Genomic DNA, 17,388 nt, shown 5'->3' on the forward strand with positions numbered 1-17,388 from the left:
TACAAGAAGTTATAATTATTTAAGGTTCTTTTAGATGATTTACCTATCTTTTAAAAAAGTTGCTAAGTAAAATGCTGCAAAGAGAGTTAATAAATGCTTTCAAAATACTTGATTCTTGAATCATAAGGTTTTTCATCTTAGCAAAGATGCTTTTTCTGCACTCTCACTTTATAATGCACAAGATGTCTGGAGTGAATACACTTTGTATGGCATTACTCTGTTTAGCTGATACAGAGGGGATGGGATGTGTATGTATTTTACTTTTTTTGGCTGTGGGGCCTGAACTCTGGGCCTGGGCGCTGTCCCTCAGCTCTTCAGCTCAAGACTAGCACTCTACCATTTGAGCCACAGCGCCACTTCTGTCTTTTTCTGTTTATATGGTGCTAAGAAATCGAACCGAGAGCCTCATGCACACAAGGCAAGCGCTCTACCACTGAGCCACCTTCCCAGCCCACTTTTTTGGGTTTGTTTGTTTTTTTGTCCCAGTCCTGGGGCTTGAACTCAGGGCTATGGCACAGTTCTTGAGCTTTTTTTTCCTTTTTTCCTCTCAAGGCTAGTACTCTGCAACTTGAGCCTGTTCTGTGCCTGGCTTTTTGGTGGTTAGGTGGAGATAGAGTGTCGTGAACTTTCCTGCCCTGGCTGGCTTCAAACCATGATCCTCAGATCTCAGCTTTCCTGCAGTGAGGATTAAGGTGTAAGCCATCAGTGTTGGCCCCAACACCCTCTTTTTTTTTTTTTTTTTTTTTAAGTTTTAGCAAGGTTTATTTTAATAAAACCAAAGTAGAGAGAAGTGAAGAAGAGAGAAACATTTCCTTCCCTCTTCGCAGGAAATGGGAGTTAGACTGCTCCCTCCTTTCAAAGACTAGAAAATTTATTTTCCTATATTTGGAGTACATTTGTAGTTTTAGCTTTATGCTTTTCATTGGAATATAATTTTTTAAAAGATGTAGTGGCACTCCTGTAAACCTAGCTACTGAGGAAGCTGAGATCTCAGGATCATAGTTTGAAGCCACTTCAGGCAGAAAAGTATGAGAGACTATCTCCAACTAACCAGCAGAATGCCAGACTACAGCTAGATGCCAGTGGCTCATGCCTTTCATCCTAGCTTCTCAGGAGGCTGAGATCTGAGGATTGTGGTTCAGAGCCAGCCCAAGCAGGAAAATCTGTGAGACTCTTATCTCCAATTAACTACCAAAAACCTGGAAGTGATATGGCTCAAAATAGTAGAGTGCTAGACTTGAGCATAAAAGCTCAAGGACAGAGTCTAGGCCCCAAGTTCAAGCCCCAGGATGGGCCCCCTCCCTCTCCCTCTGTTTCTGTCTCACACACACAGACACATGTATATACACACGTAATGGCAGACTGGAGATGTGGCTAAGTGGTAGAGTCCCAACTATGAACGAAAAAGATCTGTTACCATCACTTGGGGGACAGGAGGGAAGCACAGCAAACATACCAAGGTGTACATATCCTTATTTTCTCCAAACAAGTAAAAATTTCAGCTTAGTTACAGGGTCTACCTGTGTAACTGATAACAGAGTGCCTCTCTAGGAACTCTCCCAACAATGTTTTCTTTATAATTTTTTTCTTTTTGTCGGTCCTGGGGCTTGAACTCTGGGCCTGGGCACTGTCCCTCGACTCTTCAGCTCAAGGCGAGCGCTCTACCACTTGAACCACAGTACCACTTCTGGTTTTCCGGTGGTTAATTAGAGATGTCTCACAGACTTTCTTGCCCAGGTTTTCTTTGAACCATGATCCTCATATCTCAGCCTCCTGAGTTGCTAGGATTACAGGTGTGAACCATTGGCACTGTGTCTTTAAAAATTATTTTGCTAGCCAGGTGCTGCTGGTGGCTCACGCCTGTAATCCTACCTACTCAGGAGGCTGAGATCTGAGGATTGAGATTCAAAGCCAGCCTGGGCAGGGAAGACCATGAGACTCCTATCTCCAATAAACCACTAGAAAACCAGAAGTGGTGTGTGGCTCAAGTGGTAGAGCGCTCGCCTTGAGCTGAAGAGCTGAGGGACAGTGCCCAGGCCCAGAGTTCAAGCCCCACAACTGACAAAAAAAAAAAAAAAAAAATTGCTATCAAGGTCATGATTCAGAGAGAGATTGAGTAGGAAAGTCTGTGAAACTCATTTATTTTTCAGGGTGGGGAGTAGATCATGGAGCTTGAATTCAGTCTGGATGCTGTCCCCAGGCTCTTTTACTCAAGGCTAGTGCTCTATCTACCACCACACCACTTCTGGTTTTCTGGTTAATTGGGGATAAGAATCACAGATTTGGGGCTGGGAGGTGGATTAGTGGTAAGAGTGCTTTCCTAGCATGCATGAAGCCCTGGGTTTTTTTGTTTTGTTTTGTTTGTTTTTTTGGGTCTGGTCATGGGGCCTGAACTCTGGGCCTGGGCGCTGTCCTTCAGCTTTTCAGCTCAAAGGTAGTGCTCTACCACTTGAGCCATAGCGCCACTTCTGGCTTTTTTCTTTTTGAAGCCCTGGGTTTGATTCCTAAGTATCATATAACACAGAAAAAGCTGAAAGTGGCACTGTGGCTCAAGTGGTAGAGTACTAGCCTTGAGCAAAAAGCTACAGGACTGGCAAAAAAACAAAAGTTTTTTTCCTTTTTTGGTTGGCTTTGAACTTGTAAGCTTATTCACCCCTACTTTGGGTTGACAGCCCTCGCCCTGGGTCCTTCACAAGCCAGGCCTCGCAGCAGTAGTCTATTCCCACCAGCCCCGGCTGTGTCAGCAATGGAGTCCAGATAGTACTAATCTCGGCCTCAAGCAGGTTCTAGTGTATGATCACAAGGTGCCAACTATAGGATGTATTGTCTCTGCTCCAAGATGTTTCCCCTGACATGACAGCTATAAGATATATTGACTTTGCTACATATTAGTCTTAGAAAGTATTGTGTCTGCAATGGGATGTTTTCCCTGGCTGCAAACCAGCTGCAGAATGTTCTTCCCTGGCTGTTGGATATCTCCAGTGTCCTGCTATGACTACAAAGATTTCCCACCCCAGCCCCTTCTTCTGCCCTCAAATTCCTGACTCTCAACGCTGCAAGAGCAGTTTGCTACTCTCTGTCCCACCAAGAGATAGCCTGTCAGTCTCTAGCTGACTGATTTTCTGGGTTGGTGTTTACATCTGGTGAGAGCTCCATCCTCAAATCTCAGCTACCTGAGCAGTTAGGATTACAGGCATTACAGTACCTTATTGGGACTCATCTTTAACCTCCAAAAAGCTCAAGGACAGTATCCTGGCCCTTAGATCAAGCACTAGTAACACCCTCCTCCAAAAAAGAGTCCAGATAAAGTGTTTTTTGTTTTTTTGGTTTTTTGGGTGTCTGGTCGTGGGGCCTGAACTCTGGGCCTGGGCGCTGTCCCTCAGCTCTTCAGCTCAAGGCAAGTGCTCTACCACTTGAGCCACAGCGCCACTTCCAGCCTTTTTCTTTTTGCTTATGTGGTGCTGAGGAATAGAACCCAGGGCCTCATGCATGCAAGGCAAGCGCTCTACCACTGAGCCACCTTCCCAGCCCCCAGGGAATGTTTTTTGTTTGTTTGTTTTAAAAGTCTGGCACCAGTAGCTCACACCTGTAATCCTAGCTATTCAGGAGGCTGAGATCTGAGGATCATGGTCCAAAGCCAGCCCAGGAGGGAACGTCCTTGAGACTCATCTCCAATGAACCACTCAAAAAAACAGAAGTGGCTCTGTCGCTCAGGTAGTAGGGTGCTCACCTTGAGCTGAAGAGCTGAGGGGCAGTGCCCAGGCCCAGAGTTCAAACCCAACTGAAAAAAAAAAAAAGATGCTGGTGACTCACACCTGTAATCCTAACTACTCAGGAGATTGAGATTTGAGGATTGCAGTTCAAAGCAAGCTCTGGCAGGAAAGTCTGTGAGACTCTTATTTCCAATTAACCACCAGAAAACCAGAAGTGGTGCTGTGGTGCCTTGAGCTGAAGAGCTGAGGGAGTTCGAGATCCACGACCGACAAAAAAAAAAAGTATTGTGGATATGACGTCATTTTCCAATTGATGAAAATTTGGATGGCTAGCATTTTGTCCAATGCTCGCATGGACATGAATACCCAAGTCTTAGGGTGGACATATTTCTCTAGTATACACTAGTGAGAGACGCTTACTATGATTAGCCTCTTGGGGAACTCACAGGCTGTCTTCTCTCAAGTCCTCTCCATTTGTACTCTTAGGACAGGGAGTGAGAATTTTTCCATAAAACCACTTTCTACCTGCTGGTCTTCTACCCTGCAGCCTAGGTCTACGCAGGCGCGCTGGCAGGCAGGAACGCCGCCGGAAGTAGTTTTCAACCGTTAAAGGCGGGGCTACGCTGAATGTGTGACCCGGAAACGGAAGCCGGTGCCCTTTTCTGGCGGCTGATTCGAGGGCTTGTTGTAGTCACCAGCCGCGTCTGTGAGGAGCTGTCGCCGGAACCATCATGCCGTCCGAGGGTCGCTGCTGGGAGACCCTGCAGGCGCTCCGCAGTTCCCATAAAGGTCGCCTGTGCTACAACCGCGACTGGCTGCTGCGGGGCGAGGTGAGCGGGGCGGGGTGGCGCCCCGGGCCGCCATGGCTTCGCAGGCCGCCCGCGACGGGCTTCCGTCGGTCCCTCTTCCCTGGCAGGCGCTGGGCGGCGGACTGGGCGCCCGCACCACCCGCATTTATGTCTCGATGTCTGCGTGTGCGTGTCCCGCTCCGGCAGCCCTTCCAAGGAGTTCCCTTCAGACGTGGGCCAAAGGCTTCGCGGCCACCCCAGCCGGCGTGGCCCGTGGTCAGAGCGGCCCCAGCCGCCCAGTCAGCTCCATTACTGTGTTTTTCCTGTGCTGAAAGTTCCAGATTTAGGGAGGAGCGGTGAACACCACTTGACTCCTCGGTGCGGTTGAAATGATCCAGTTTTAGATGACGTTCAGCAGAGCTGTCCAGCGAATGGGGCGTGGTCACGGTGTCTAGGTTTTGTCAAAACTCTGTATCTGGACTGGGAATGTGGAGATCGTTCGGGCAAAGCTGCCATGGCCACGTTCTGCTAATCTAGCTACACACGGAATGTTGTCCTATCTGAAGCTGCCATGGCCACGTTCTGCTAATCCTGCTACACACGGAACGTTGTCCTCTCTCTTCAAACCTCGATAGGAAACAATTTAAAAAGCAGTTATTACCCCCCGCCCCCCCCCCCCCGCATTTGATGTCTTTTTCACAGTTGTCATGCCAGTCCTGGGGCTTGAACTCAGGGCCTTGTCCTGTTCATTAGCAGGATGGTTCCGTCGACAGCTCCGCATAGACCCGGCTGGTGATTATACAAGCCCTTGAACCAGCTCCACTTCTGGTTTTTTGCCGATTAATCAGAGATAATCCAAATTAATTTAATACTCAGGCTGGTTTCCAACCTCCAAATCTCAGCCTCCTGAGTAGTTAGGATTACAAACATGAGTCACATTTACCTGGCTTGTCTTTTTTTTTTTTTTTTGCCTGTTGTGGGGCTTGAACTTAAGGCTTGGGCTCTGTCCCTGGGCATTTTTGTTCAAGGCTCACGCTCTACCACTTTAAGCCACAGCATCACTTCTGGCTTTTGAGTGGTTATTTGGAGATAAGTTTCTGTTTGAGGAACTGGGAAGGTGGCTCAGTGGTAGAATGCTTGCCTTGCATGCATGAGGCCCTGGGTTCGATTCCTCAGCACCACATAAGCAGAAAAAGCCGGAAGTGGTGCTGTGGCTACAGTGGTAGAGCGCTAGCCTTGAGCTGAAGAGCTGAGGGACAGCACCCAGGCCCAGAGTTCAGGCCCCATGACCTGCAAAAAAAAAAAAGTTTCTGTTTGACTTTTCTGCCCAGACTGGCTTCAAACTGCAAACCTTAGGTCTTAGAAACCCAAGATGTTGGGCTGGGAGGGTGGCTCAGTGGTAGAGTGCTTGCCTTGCATTCATGAGGCTCTGGGTTCGATTCCTCAGCACCACACAAGCTAAAAAAAGCCAGAAGTGGTACTATGGCTCAAGTGGTAGAGCAACTACCCTTTAGCTGAAGAGCTGATGGACAGCGCCAGAGTTCAGGCCCCATGATGGACCAAAACAACAACAAAAAGAAACTCAAGATGTTGCACTTAAGGGGCTGGGATGGTCGCTCAGTGGTAGAGCACTTGCCTTGCATGCATGAGGCCCTGGGTTCGATTCCTCAGCACCACATAAGCAAAAAGAAAAAAGCCAGAAGTGGCGTTGTGGCTCAAGTGGTAGAGCGCTAGCCTTGAGCTGAAGAGCTGAAGGATAGCACCCAGGCCCAGAGTTCAGGCCCCAGGACCGGACCCAAAAAAAAAAAAAAGATGTTGCATTTAAATAGGCAAGCATTTTGCACTGAGCTATAATCCCAGCCCCTGGCTTATTTGACAGTTAAGAAAAATTAATCCAAGCATCGATGTGTGTAAACCACCAGACTTAGATTGTGCATTTTGTTTTGTGGAGATACTACTCTCTAAAGGAACAAAAATAAGGTCTTGCACTTGCCAGGCAAGCAGTGTACCACTTGAACCACACTCCTACAAATTCTTTATGTATTGAGGATAATAGCCTTCTATCTGTGATGTATTGCATGAATAGTCTTACAGTTTGTCAGTTGTCAGTTCATTGCTTTTGATAATTCTTGTGAATTTGCCCCTGGAATGAACTTAATTTTGTTCAAAAGAATGAGGAAAAGTATTGTCATAACAGTATTTCAAAAAAATGGGCATTCGGGCCGGGAAGGTGGCTTAGTGGTAGAGCGCTTACCTTGCATGCCTGAGGCCCTGAGTTCGATTCCTCAGCACCACATGAGCCAAAAGAAAAAAGCCGGAAGTGGCGCTGTGGCTCAAGTGGTTGAGCATTAGCCTTGAGCTGAAGAGCTGAGGGACAGCGTTCAGGCCCAGAGTTCAGGCCTGTGACCAGACCGAAAAAAAATAAAAATAAAGCCGGGCGCTGGTGGCTCACGCCTGTAATCCTAGCTACTCAGGAGGCTGAGATCTGAGGATCGTGGTTCAAAGCCAGCCCCGGCAAGAGAGATCATGAGACCCCTATCTCCAGTAAACCACCAGAAAACCGGAAGTGGCGCTGTAGCTCAAGTGGTAGAGCGCTAGCCTTGAGCTGAAGAGCTGAGGGACAGCGCCCAGGCCCAGAGTTCAAGCCCCACAACCAACCAAAATAAATAAATAAATAAATAAATAAAAAATAAATGGGCATTCATTCTGGTTGGTTGGTTTGTTTTGAGGGGGTACTGAGATTTGAATTTAGAGCTTATACTTGCTAGGCGGGTACTCTACTACTTGAGCCACACTAAAAAAAAAAGTCACACGCTGGGAATGTGGCTTAGTAGTAGAGTACTTGCCTAGCATGCATGAACCCCTAGGTTCAATTCTTTTTTTTTTTTTTTTGTCGATCATGGGGCTTGAACTCTGGGCCTGGGCGCTGTCCCTCAGCTCTTTAGCTCAAGGTGAGCGCTCTACCACTTGAGCTACAGCGCCACTTCCGGTTTTCTGGTGGTTTATTGGAGATAGGAGTCTCACGGTCTCTCCTGCCCGGGCTGGCTTTGAACCGCGATCCTCAGATCTCAGCCTCCTGAGTAGCTAGGATTATAGGCGTGAGCCACCAGCGCCCGGCTAGGTTCAATTCTTTAGTACCACATAAACAGAAAAAGCACAAAAAGGCTCAGGGACAGTGCCTGGGTCCTGAGTTGAAGCCAAGGACACCCGCCCCCCCCCATGCTTCAGTATGTGTGTGTGTGCATGTGCATGCCAGTCCTGGATCTTGAAGTCAGGGCCTGTGCAGTCACTTTTTTTGCCCCAGGCTAGTTCCATACCACTTGAGCCACAGCTCCACTTCTGGCTTTTTAGATGATTTAATTGGAGATAAGACTCTCACAGGGGGACTGGGAAGGTGGCTCCGTGGTAGAGTGCTTGCCTAGTATGCATGAGGCCCTGGGTTCTGTTCCTAAGCACCACATAAGCAGAAAAAGCCAGAAGTGGTGCTATAGCTCAGGGGGTAGAGCACTTGCCTTGAGCTGAAGAGCTGAGGGACAGTGCCCAGGCCCAGAGTTCAGGTACCATGACCCGCAAAAAAAAAAAAAAGTCTCACAGGGCTAGGAAGGTGGCTCAGTGGTAGAGTGCTTGCCTTGCATGCATGAGGCCCTGGGTTCAATTCCTCAGCACCACAGGAGCGGAAAAAAGCCTAAAGTGGTGCTTTGTTTCAAGTGGTAGAGTGGCAGCCTTGAGCTGAAGAGCTGAGGGATGGTGCCCTGGCCCAGAGTTCAGGCCCCATGACATGTTTAAAAAAAAAAAAAATTCTCTCACAGACTTTCCTGCATGGGGCTGGCTTTGGGCTGGCTTTGAGCTTCCAGATTAGCCAGGATTACAGGTGTGAGTCATTGGAGACAGCCACAGGAACCCAGCCTCAGTTTTTGAATAATGACTGGAGTTTTTGCCCAGTCTGTCCTGGACTAAAATCCTCTTATTTGTGCCTGCCACATAGTTGGAATGACAGTATGTGCACACGCTCAAACCCAACTTACTGGTTAAGATGAAATTTTGCTATTTTTTGCCTGTATCCTTTCATCTCTGCTGCCTCATGCTGGGATTACTGTTTTAGTTAAGGGCAGTGCCTAGGCCTTGAGTTCAAGCCCTAGTACTATTAGACACACACACACACACAGCACACAGAACCTCTGGACTTTTTCATCTCTGACTGTTAACACACTTATTTGGGATCTTAGGTATTGACTTATTTGGGCCTTCTGAGAGGTTCAGAAAAACATGTAGTATATTATACTTATGTCAGAGTATATATTAAGTAGACTAAACCTTCTTTTCTTTAGGATGTTTTAGAAGAGTGTATGTCTCTTCCCAAGCTATCTTCTTATTCTGGATGGATAGTAGATCACGTCTTACCTCATAAGCAAGCTGAAGAAAACTCCTCTTCCTCTGAGAATTCACCATCTTCTGACTCTACTTCAGCCCTAGACCAGGCTTTGCTTGTTCCCACATCTCCCATCAGAAGCTATGCCAGCTCACCAGCATCTCCTACATCACCAAATGGAGCTAAGGTATTGTTTAATTTAAGACAATTGACATAGTGACCACAAATTTTATAGTGTTTGTTACTGTCATATGGCAGTGACCTTTCCCTGGGTAAATAATGATTGTTCCCATTGGGTCTCTTGGTAGAGCTAGTGTTTACTACATCATTCAGTGTTCCCTTATGAAGATTCAGAGAGAGAAAGTTCTCACTTCTCTTACCATATACAGTAACTAATTTCATGAGCAACTGAATTACTTTTCTTCATGAACATTGTAGTTACTAGAAAGCTTAGAGTGAAATTTACAACTTTTTTGGGAGGCAGTGGGGAGCTGTTCAAGAGTCCAGGCACTGTCCCTGAGCTCTTTTGCTCAATGGTAGCATTCTACCACTTTGGTTAAAAAAAATAGAAAGCCGGGCGCTGGTGGCTCACGCCTGTAATCCTAGCTACTCAGGAGGCTGAGATCTGAGGATCGCGGTTCAAAGCCAGCCCGGGCAGGAAAGACCATGAGACTCCTATCTCCAATAAACCACCAGAAAACCGGAAGTGGCGCTGTAGCTCAAGTGGTAGAGCGCTCGCCTTGAGCTGAAGAGCTGAGGGACAGCGCTCAGGCCCAGAGTTCAAGCCCCACGACCGACAAAAAAAAAAAAATAGAATAAAAAAGAAGAGGAAGAAGATGCTTGGTACTGGTGGCTCAGGCCTGTAATCCTAGCTACTCAAGAAGCTGAGATGTGGGGATCACGGTCCAAAGCTAGTCCAAGCAAGGAAAGTCCGTGAGACTTACCTTCAATTAACCACCAGAAAACTGAAAGTGGTTCTGTGGCTCAAGTGGTAGAGTGCTAGGGTTGAGCTGAAGAGATGGACAGTACCCAGGCCCAGAGTTCAAGCCCCACAACTGACTACCCCCCCGACACACACACACACAGTACCCAGGCCCAGAGTTCAAGCCCCACAACTGACTACCCCAACACACACACACACACACACACACAGTACCCAGGCCCAGAGTTCAAGCCCCACAACTGACTACCCCGACACACACACACACACACACACACACACACACACACACACACACACACACACACACACACACACACACGAAAAGAGTCTGACGTGGACTTTTCAGTCCAGGCTGGCTTTGAACCACAATCCTCAGATCTCAGCCTCCTGAATAGCTAGGATGGAAGGCATGAGCCACTGGTACTACAGCTACATCTTTTTTTTTTTTTTTTGGCTTGAACTCTGGGCCTGGGTGCTATACCTCAGTTCTTCAGCTCAAGGCTAGAGCTCTACCACTTGAGCCACAGAGCCATTTCTGGTTTTCTGGTGGTTTATTGGAGGTAGGAGTTTGTTGGACTTTCCTGCCCTGGCTGGCTTTGAATTGCGATCCTCTGATCTCAGCCTCAAGTAGCTAGGATTATAGGTGGGACTACTGGTGCCTGGCTCAGACATTGTTTATGTAGAGTTTTTTTTTTTACCTTGGTTCTATTTCTTTTCTTTTTTTTGGGGGGGTGGGGGGGCCTGGTTGTGGGGCCTGAACTCTGGGCCTGGACACTGTCCCTTAGCTCTTCCGCTCAAGGCTAGCGCTCTACCACTTGAGCCACAGCGCCGCTTCTGGCTTTTTTCTTTTTGCTTATGTGGTGCTAAGGAATTGAACCCAGGGCTTCATGCATGCAAGGTAAGCGCTCTACCACTGAGCCACCTTCCCAGCCCCTTGTTTCTATTTCTTGTTTCCCTGCCTTTGAAAATTTTTTTTCTAGTTGAAAAATTATTCTTGGTGATTTTTTTTTTTTTGGTTGTGAGACTTGAACTCAGGGCCTGGGCACTGTCCCTGATTTCTTTTGCTCAAGGCTAGTGCTTTACCACTTGAGCAACAGCTCCACTTCTGGATTTTCAAATGAAAGTAGCAGCATTTTCTGGGCAAAGTAAAACAAGCAGGCAAGCCAAATCAAAGCAAACCAAAAAGCTACCCAAAACAACAAACATAAGTTTATTAAAGAAACAGGCTGGGCATATAGCTCAGTGATAGAGTTCTTGCCTACTAGGAAGTAGGCTCTGGGTTTAATTCCTAGTACTACAAAAAAAAAAAAAAAGAATACTGTTAAGTGTCATGAAAAAATATACTGGTTTTTACCTACATTTTTTTTTCTTGTTGTCCTAGTTATTGGAGGCTCATAAGTTCATTATTGGGGGCTGGGAAGGTGGCTCAGTGGTAGAGCACTTGCTTTGTATGCATGAGGCCCTGGGTTCCATTCCTCAGCACCACATAAGCAGAAAAAAAAAAAAGCCGGAAGAGCTGGGCGCTGGTGGCTCACGCCTGTAATCCTAGCTACTCAGGAGGCTGAGATCTGAGGATAGCGGTTCAAAGCCAGCCCGGGCAAGAAAGACCGTGAGACTCCTATCTCCAATAACCCACCAGAAAACCAGAAGTGGCGCTGTAGCTCAAGTGGTAGAGCTGAGGGACAACGCCCAGGCCCAGAGTTCAAGCCCCACCACCGACAAAAAAAAAAAAAAAGCCGGAAGTGGCTGTGTGGCTCAAGTGGTAGAGCTAGCCTTGTGCTGAAGAGCTGAGGGACAGCGCCTAGGCCCAGAGTTCAGATCCCACGACCAGACCTCCCCCCCCCCCAAAAAAAAAAAAAAAGTTCATTATTGGTTCATAAGTTGGGATGTGTTACAGTTTGGATCTAAGATGACTCACATGTTGAAGGCTTGGTTCCCAGTGCAGCAGTGTCCTACAACAGGATTTTAGGCAGTGATTGAATCATGAGGCTCTCATTCCGTCAATAGATCAATCTGTTGCTGGTTTCGTATTTTGATGGGCTACTGGGAGGCGATGGAAAAGGAACTTGAGTTGAAAGCAGTGGATCCTTGAGGGCATGCCTCCTTGTTAGCTATTTATTCTCCAATCCCTTCAGCTCTCCTACCTGCCCCTTTTCCTATACTTCCTGGTAACTATGAGGTGAGCAGCTTTGCTCCACTCCATGCTTTTCATCATCATGTTCTGCTTCACGAAAGCTCAGAACCTCTTGTAGCCAAGTAACAGTAGATAGGAAGAATAACCTCTGGATAACCTCTGTTGGGAACCAAAATAAACCTTTCCTCCTTGAAATTGATTTTCAAGGCATTTTGTTAATGATGGAAAGCTAACACAGGATGCAATATTTGTGTAGAAGACATAAACTTAAGCATGTTAAAACTTTAAAAAAAATCTTTTGTCTGTGTAGGACAAACATGAGCCCCAGCACCCAGAACCCATGGCCCTGCAGTCCTCCCGAGGGGTCAGAGTGGAAGGCTGCATCCGAATGTATGAATTTTTGCATAGAATGAAAGGAACGGTAAGTGAACCCGTGAAGCAAGGCAGGTTTGACCCTAGAGGGCTGTATTTCACTGCATTTCTCCAGGTCTAAGAATACTTACTATGTGTTACTTGTAGAATCTTAGCTACTCATATAGTCTTAGAGATGGAATCTTACAGACTCTTTTTTTCCCAGGATGGCTTCAAACCAAGGTTCCCCAGGTCTTAGCTTCCTGGGTATATAGGATTACAAGTGTGAGCCAGTAAAGCCTGGCCCCCACCTCATTTTAACATAGTCTTTGTTTAATTTACCTTCTTGCAAAATGTTTTGAAATAGATTAATGTGTCTTTCTCCCTTTTTTTTTTTAGTGTGTGTGTGTGTGTGTGTGTGTGTGTGTGTGTGTGTGTGTGTGTGTGTGTTATCAAACCAAGAGTCTCACACAGGCTAGGCAACCACTCCCCTCCACCCTTAGAATAACATAATCTCAGGTGTGGTGGTACACACATTTCAGGAGATAGATACAAGAAGATCCTGGGCTATACCACAAAACCCTGTCTTACCCTTCCTCCCACAAATAAAACAACACCACTTGGAGCAAACTGGAAGACATTTCCAAAACAGCTGAGTTTAAGGGTCTGTTGAAAGTAGAAAGAAAGCTCCTTCCCCTGTCCTAAGAAATGAGCAGCAGGCCTTGAGTGTTCAGGACCAAGGGAAAATGGCCCAGAGCTGTGCTGGTGCTCCAAGAGCAGATGCTGATCCTTTTCAGGAGGGCTTGAGGCAGTGGCAGGAGGAACAAGAGAGGAAGGTACGCTCCTTCTCAGAGATGGCATCTGAACAGCTGAAGCGGTTTGATGAACGCAAAGAACTGAAGCAACATAAAGAATTCCAGGACTTGCGGGAAGTGATGGAGAAGAGGTGAGTTTCCTTGAATTACAGTTAGGAATGTGTTTTTGTTTTTTTTTTTGGCAGTCCTGGGGTTTGAACTCAGGGCCTGGGCACTGTTCCTGAGCTTCTTTTTGCTCAAGGTTAGCATTCTGCCACTTGAGCCACAGCACCACTTCTGGCTTTTTCTGTGTTTGTGGTACTAAGGAATGAAACCCAGGGCTTCATGCATGCTAGGCAAGCACTCTACCACTAAGCCCCATTCCCTGCCCCAGCTAGGAATATCTTATGGTCTCAACAGGAATTCATTCCCAAGAGGAATCCAAAAGTAGAAGAGTTCAAGTCCCAAGACTTCAAGTTTTATAATAATATAGGCAGAGAAACTTATAACCCAAAGAAATGACCATCTGTGGCAAGATGATCAGTGTAACCCAACAAAATGGCTCTAAGAGAGGGAAAGCAATCTTAGGAACCATCTCTAAATTTCTCTCTTCCCTTACTCTTCAGCACTAGAGAAGCTCTGGGCCACCAGGAGAAGCTGAAAGCTGAGCATCGCCACAGAGCCAAGGTCTGTACCTGGGAGCCTCAGGGATTGTGCCAATGTCTGCAGCCTGTATGAAGTGTCAGCTTCCAGCAGAGAACTATCCTGGAGAACCTAGGCCAGTCACACCTCTGGGAGACTGGGCTGTGTCACTTACTTTGTTGTTATGACCAAGTACTTGAGAGAAAAATTTGGAGAAGATTTATTTTGGCTCACATTTTCAGGGGTTTCAACTCAAGGTAGGCAAGTCGTGTCAGCATAGCACTGACATGATGGCAGCCAGGAAGCAGAAAGATAAAGCCTTCTCTGGGCTCCAGCCTATGGGATGGTGCCACATTCAGAGCAGGTCTTCCTCCTGCAGAGGTATGCTTGCCTTTTTTGTTTTCCCTTCCAGTACTGGAGCTTGAACTTGGCCTGGGCATTATCCCTTAGCTTTTTCTTTCAAGACAGGCACCCTACCCCTTGAACCATAGCACCTTTTTTGTCATTTTGCTGATTATTTGGCAATATGAGTCTCATAGACCTTCCTGTCTGAACTGGTTTTTTTTCGGGGGGGGGGAGGGAAGGGAGGAGGTTCAGTCATGGAGCCTGCACTTTGGGTCTAGGCATTGTCTCTCCACTCTGCAGCTAGTGCTCTACCACTTGAGCAACAGCTTTTTCTGCTTATGTAGTGCTGAGGAATCGAATGAACCTAGGGTCTCATGCATGCAAGGCAAGCACTCTACCACTAAGCAACCTTCCTAGCCCTCTGGACTGGCTTTGAACCAGCATCTTTGGATCTCAGCCTCCTGAGTAGCTAGGATTACAGGCATGAGCCACTAGTACCCGGCTGAGGTGTACTTTTATTAACCTAAGAGCTCAGTCCAGTCAAGTTGACAATGAAAGTTAATCATCACAGGGTCTTGAGAAGTCCTTTTTCTGCTCTGAGCACATCTGAAAATGTATAATTCACCTAGGACTTGAGCTTGCCGAAAGGAAAAGCCTTTCCGCATGCCTGTCATAAAGTGACTCAGTGGCCCTTTCTGTAGATTCTCAACCTGAAGCTTCGGGAGGCAGAGCAACAGCGCATTAAACAGGCAGAGCTGGAGCGGCTGCAGAAGGAAGAAGGCCAGGTCCGACTTCGGAGCCTTTACACCCTGCAGGAGGAGGTGCTGCAGCTCAGCCAGCAACTGGAGGCCTCTGACCAGCATGGGGACCTGCAAGGGGTTAGCCTGGCTGCCTTCCGCACCAGGGGCAACCAGCTATGCAGCCTAATCTCTGCGATCATTCGTGCTGCATCAGAGGTAAGGGGCTGCATATGAATTTGATTTTTTTTTTTTTTTGGTTCCGGTCATGGGGCTTGAACTCTGGGCCTGGGCGCTGTCCCTCAGCTCCTCAGCTCTTCAGCTCAAGGCTAGCGCCCTACCACTTGAGCCATAGCGCCACTTCCGGCTTTTTTTTCTTTTTGCTTATGTGGTGCTGAGGAATCGAACCCAGGGCCTCATGCATGCAAGGCAAGCGCTCTACCACTGAGCCACCTTCCCAGCCCGAATTTGATTTTTTTTTAATTGTGAAAATACTATACAGACGGGTTACAATTACATGGGCAAGATAATGAGTACATTTCTTTTTTTTTTTTTTTTTTTTTTTTTGCTTATGTGGTGCTGAGGAATCGAACCCAGGGCCTCATGTTTGCAAGGCAAGCACTCTACCACTGAGCCACCTTCCCAGCCCCATGAGTATATTTCTTATCAAGCATTGTAGTTTCCTCCTTTGTTTCCCCTTCCCATCCCTTCCCATCCTCCCCCTGCCCCCCACCCAAACTTCCCTGCTCTCATCCCCCTCCTAGCCCCCCGCACCAAAGCTGTAAAGTTTGAATTTGCTTTCTGTTGGAAAAAGACACCCTTAAAGGAAAATTATTTTCTGATTTAAAAGCAATGCTTTCAAGCCGGGCGCTGGTGGCTTACGCCTGTAATCCTAGCTACTCAGGAGGCTGAGATCTGAGGATCGCAGTTCAAAGCTAGCCCGGGCAGGAAAGTCCGTGAGACTCTTTTTTTTTTTTTAATCCCAGTGTCCACTCTGCTCAGATACCAGTGTGCACACTACCCAGATCCTTGGGTGCATACTCCCCATATTCCAGTGTCCACACAACCCAATTCCCAGTGTGCATACTACCCAGAGGGCGAGACTCTTATCTCCTATAAACCACTAGAAAACCCTGAGTGGCGCTGTGGCTCAAGTGGTAGAGTGCTAGCCTTGAGCTGAAGAGCGCAGGGACAGTGCCCAAGCCCAGAGTTCAAGCCCCACGACCGACTAAATAAACAAACAAATAAATAAAATAATAAAAATAAAAGCAATGCTTTCCTGTTGGAGGAAGTACTACTTATCATCTGTTACATCCTTACAAAGAGTTGACAAGTACAGGTAACATTTTCTTTTTTTGTTTTTTTATTAATTACTTTTTTTTTTTTGTTGGTTGTGAGGCTTGAACTCAGGGCCTGGGCGCTGTCCCAGAGCTCTTTTTGCTCAAGGGTAGTGCTCTGCCACTTTGAGCCACAGTGCCACTTCTGGTTTTCTGGTGGTTAATTGGAGATAAGACTTTCCTACCCGAGCTGGCTTCAAATTGCAATCCTCAAATCTCAGCCTCTTGAGTCACTAGAATTGTAGGCATGAGTCACCAGGGCCCAGCTAATAAGATTTTCTTAAAAAACCCTTTTGAAGCAGGATATGTATGTGTTAGCCTCACCTTAGGCTGGACTCATGTAGATAAAACTTCTTTTTTTTTTTTTTTGGGGGTCCGGTCGTTGGGCCAGAACTCTGGGCCTGGGCGCTGTCCCTCAGCTCTGCCACTTGAGGCACAGCACCACTTCCGGCTTTTTTCTATTTGTTTATGTGATGCTGAGGAATCGAACCAGGGCCTCATGCATGCAAGGAAAGTGCTCTACCACTGAGCCACCTTCCAGCCCCTGAATACTGTTCTTGAGCTTTCTTTTTTTTTTTTTTTTGTCTGTTCTGTGGCCTGAACTCTGAACCTGGATCCTATCTCTCAGCTCTTCAGCTCAAGGCTAGCACTCTACCACTTCCAGCTTTTTCTGCTTATGTGGTGCTGAGGAATCGAACCGAGGACCTCATGCATGCAAAGCAAAAAGCAAAACTCTACCACTGAGCCACCTTCTTGAGCTTTTTTTTGTTCAAGATTAGCACCTTACCCTTGAGTCACAGTTTTACTTCCTGCTTTTTTTTTTTTTTTTTTTTGGTGCTTAATTGGAGATAAGGGTCTCATGGACTTTCCTTCTGCTTAGTTGGCTTTGATTTGTGATCCTCAGATGTCAGCCTCCTGAGTAGGTAGGATCACAGGTGTGAGCCATAGTACTGGACTTGCAGCCCTGTTGTTTGCTTTTTTTTTTTTTTTTTTATACGTTATTTTTAAACAGTATCTCACTTTTTGCTTGGGCTGACCTGGACCACCGTCCTCCTGTTCATGCTTCCCTTGTACCTGGGATGACAGTTACATATCACCATTGCCTAGCTTTTTAATTGGTTGAGATGGGCTTTTGTGGACTCTTTGGGGCATAGCTAGACTTCATGAATGTTAATCAGATACTTGCCACTTAGCTACTCTTCCAACCTGATAACATTTTAAGTGGGTGGAGTAAG

The 17,388-nt window shown here is 46.8% G+C and overlaps 1 protein-coding gene across 1 annotated transcript in view; it reads left to right on the forward strand.

Moving 5' to 3' along the window:
• The first annotated feature begins 4,386 nt into the window (after positions 1–4,386).
• Positions 4,387–17,388, forward strand: part of Gle1 (GLE1 RNA export mediator) — a 40,427-nt gene continuing 27,425 nt past the window's right edge. Inside the window, exons 1-6 of the mRNA XM_070014757.1 lie at positions 4,387–4,543; positions 8,830–9,057; positions 12,258–12,368; positions 13,096–13,244; positions 13,719–13,779; positions 14,781–15,035. Of these exons, the coding sequence (XP_069870858.1) occupies positions 4,445–4,543; positions 8,830–9,057; positions 12,258–12,368; positions 13,096–13,244; positions 13,719–13,779; positions 14,781–15,035 (903 nt within the window). The 5' untranslated portion in view covers positions 4,387–4,444. The remainder of the gene's footprint in view (positions 4,544–8,829; positions 9,058–12,257; positions 12,369–13,095; positions 13,245–13,718; positions 13,780–14,780; positions 15,036–17,388) is intronic.

This window comes from Dipodomys merriami, unplaced genomic scaffold (genome assembly GCF_024711535.1).
Source record: "Dipodomys merriami isolate MVZ:Mamm:240054 unplaced genomic scaffold, mDipMer1.0.p SCAF_11, whole genome shotgun sequence".
Taxonomy (NCBI): domain Eukaryota; kingdom Metazoa; phylum Chordata; class Mammalia; order Rodentia; family Heteromyidae; genus Dipodomys; species Dipodomys merriami.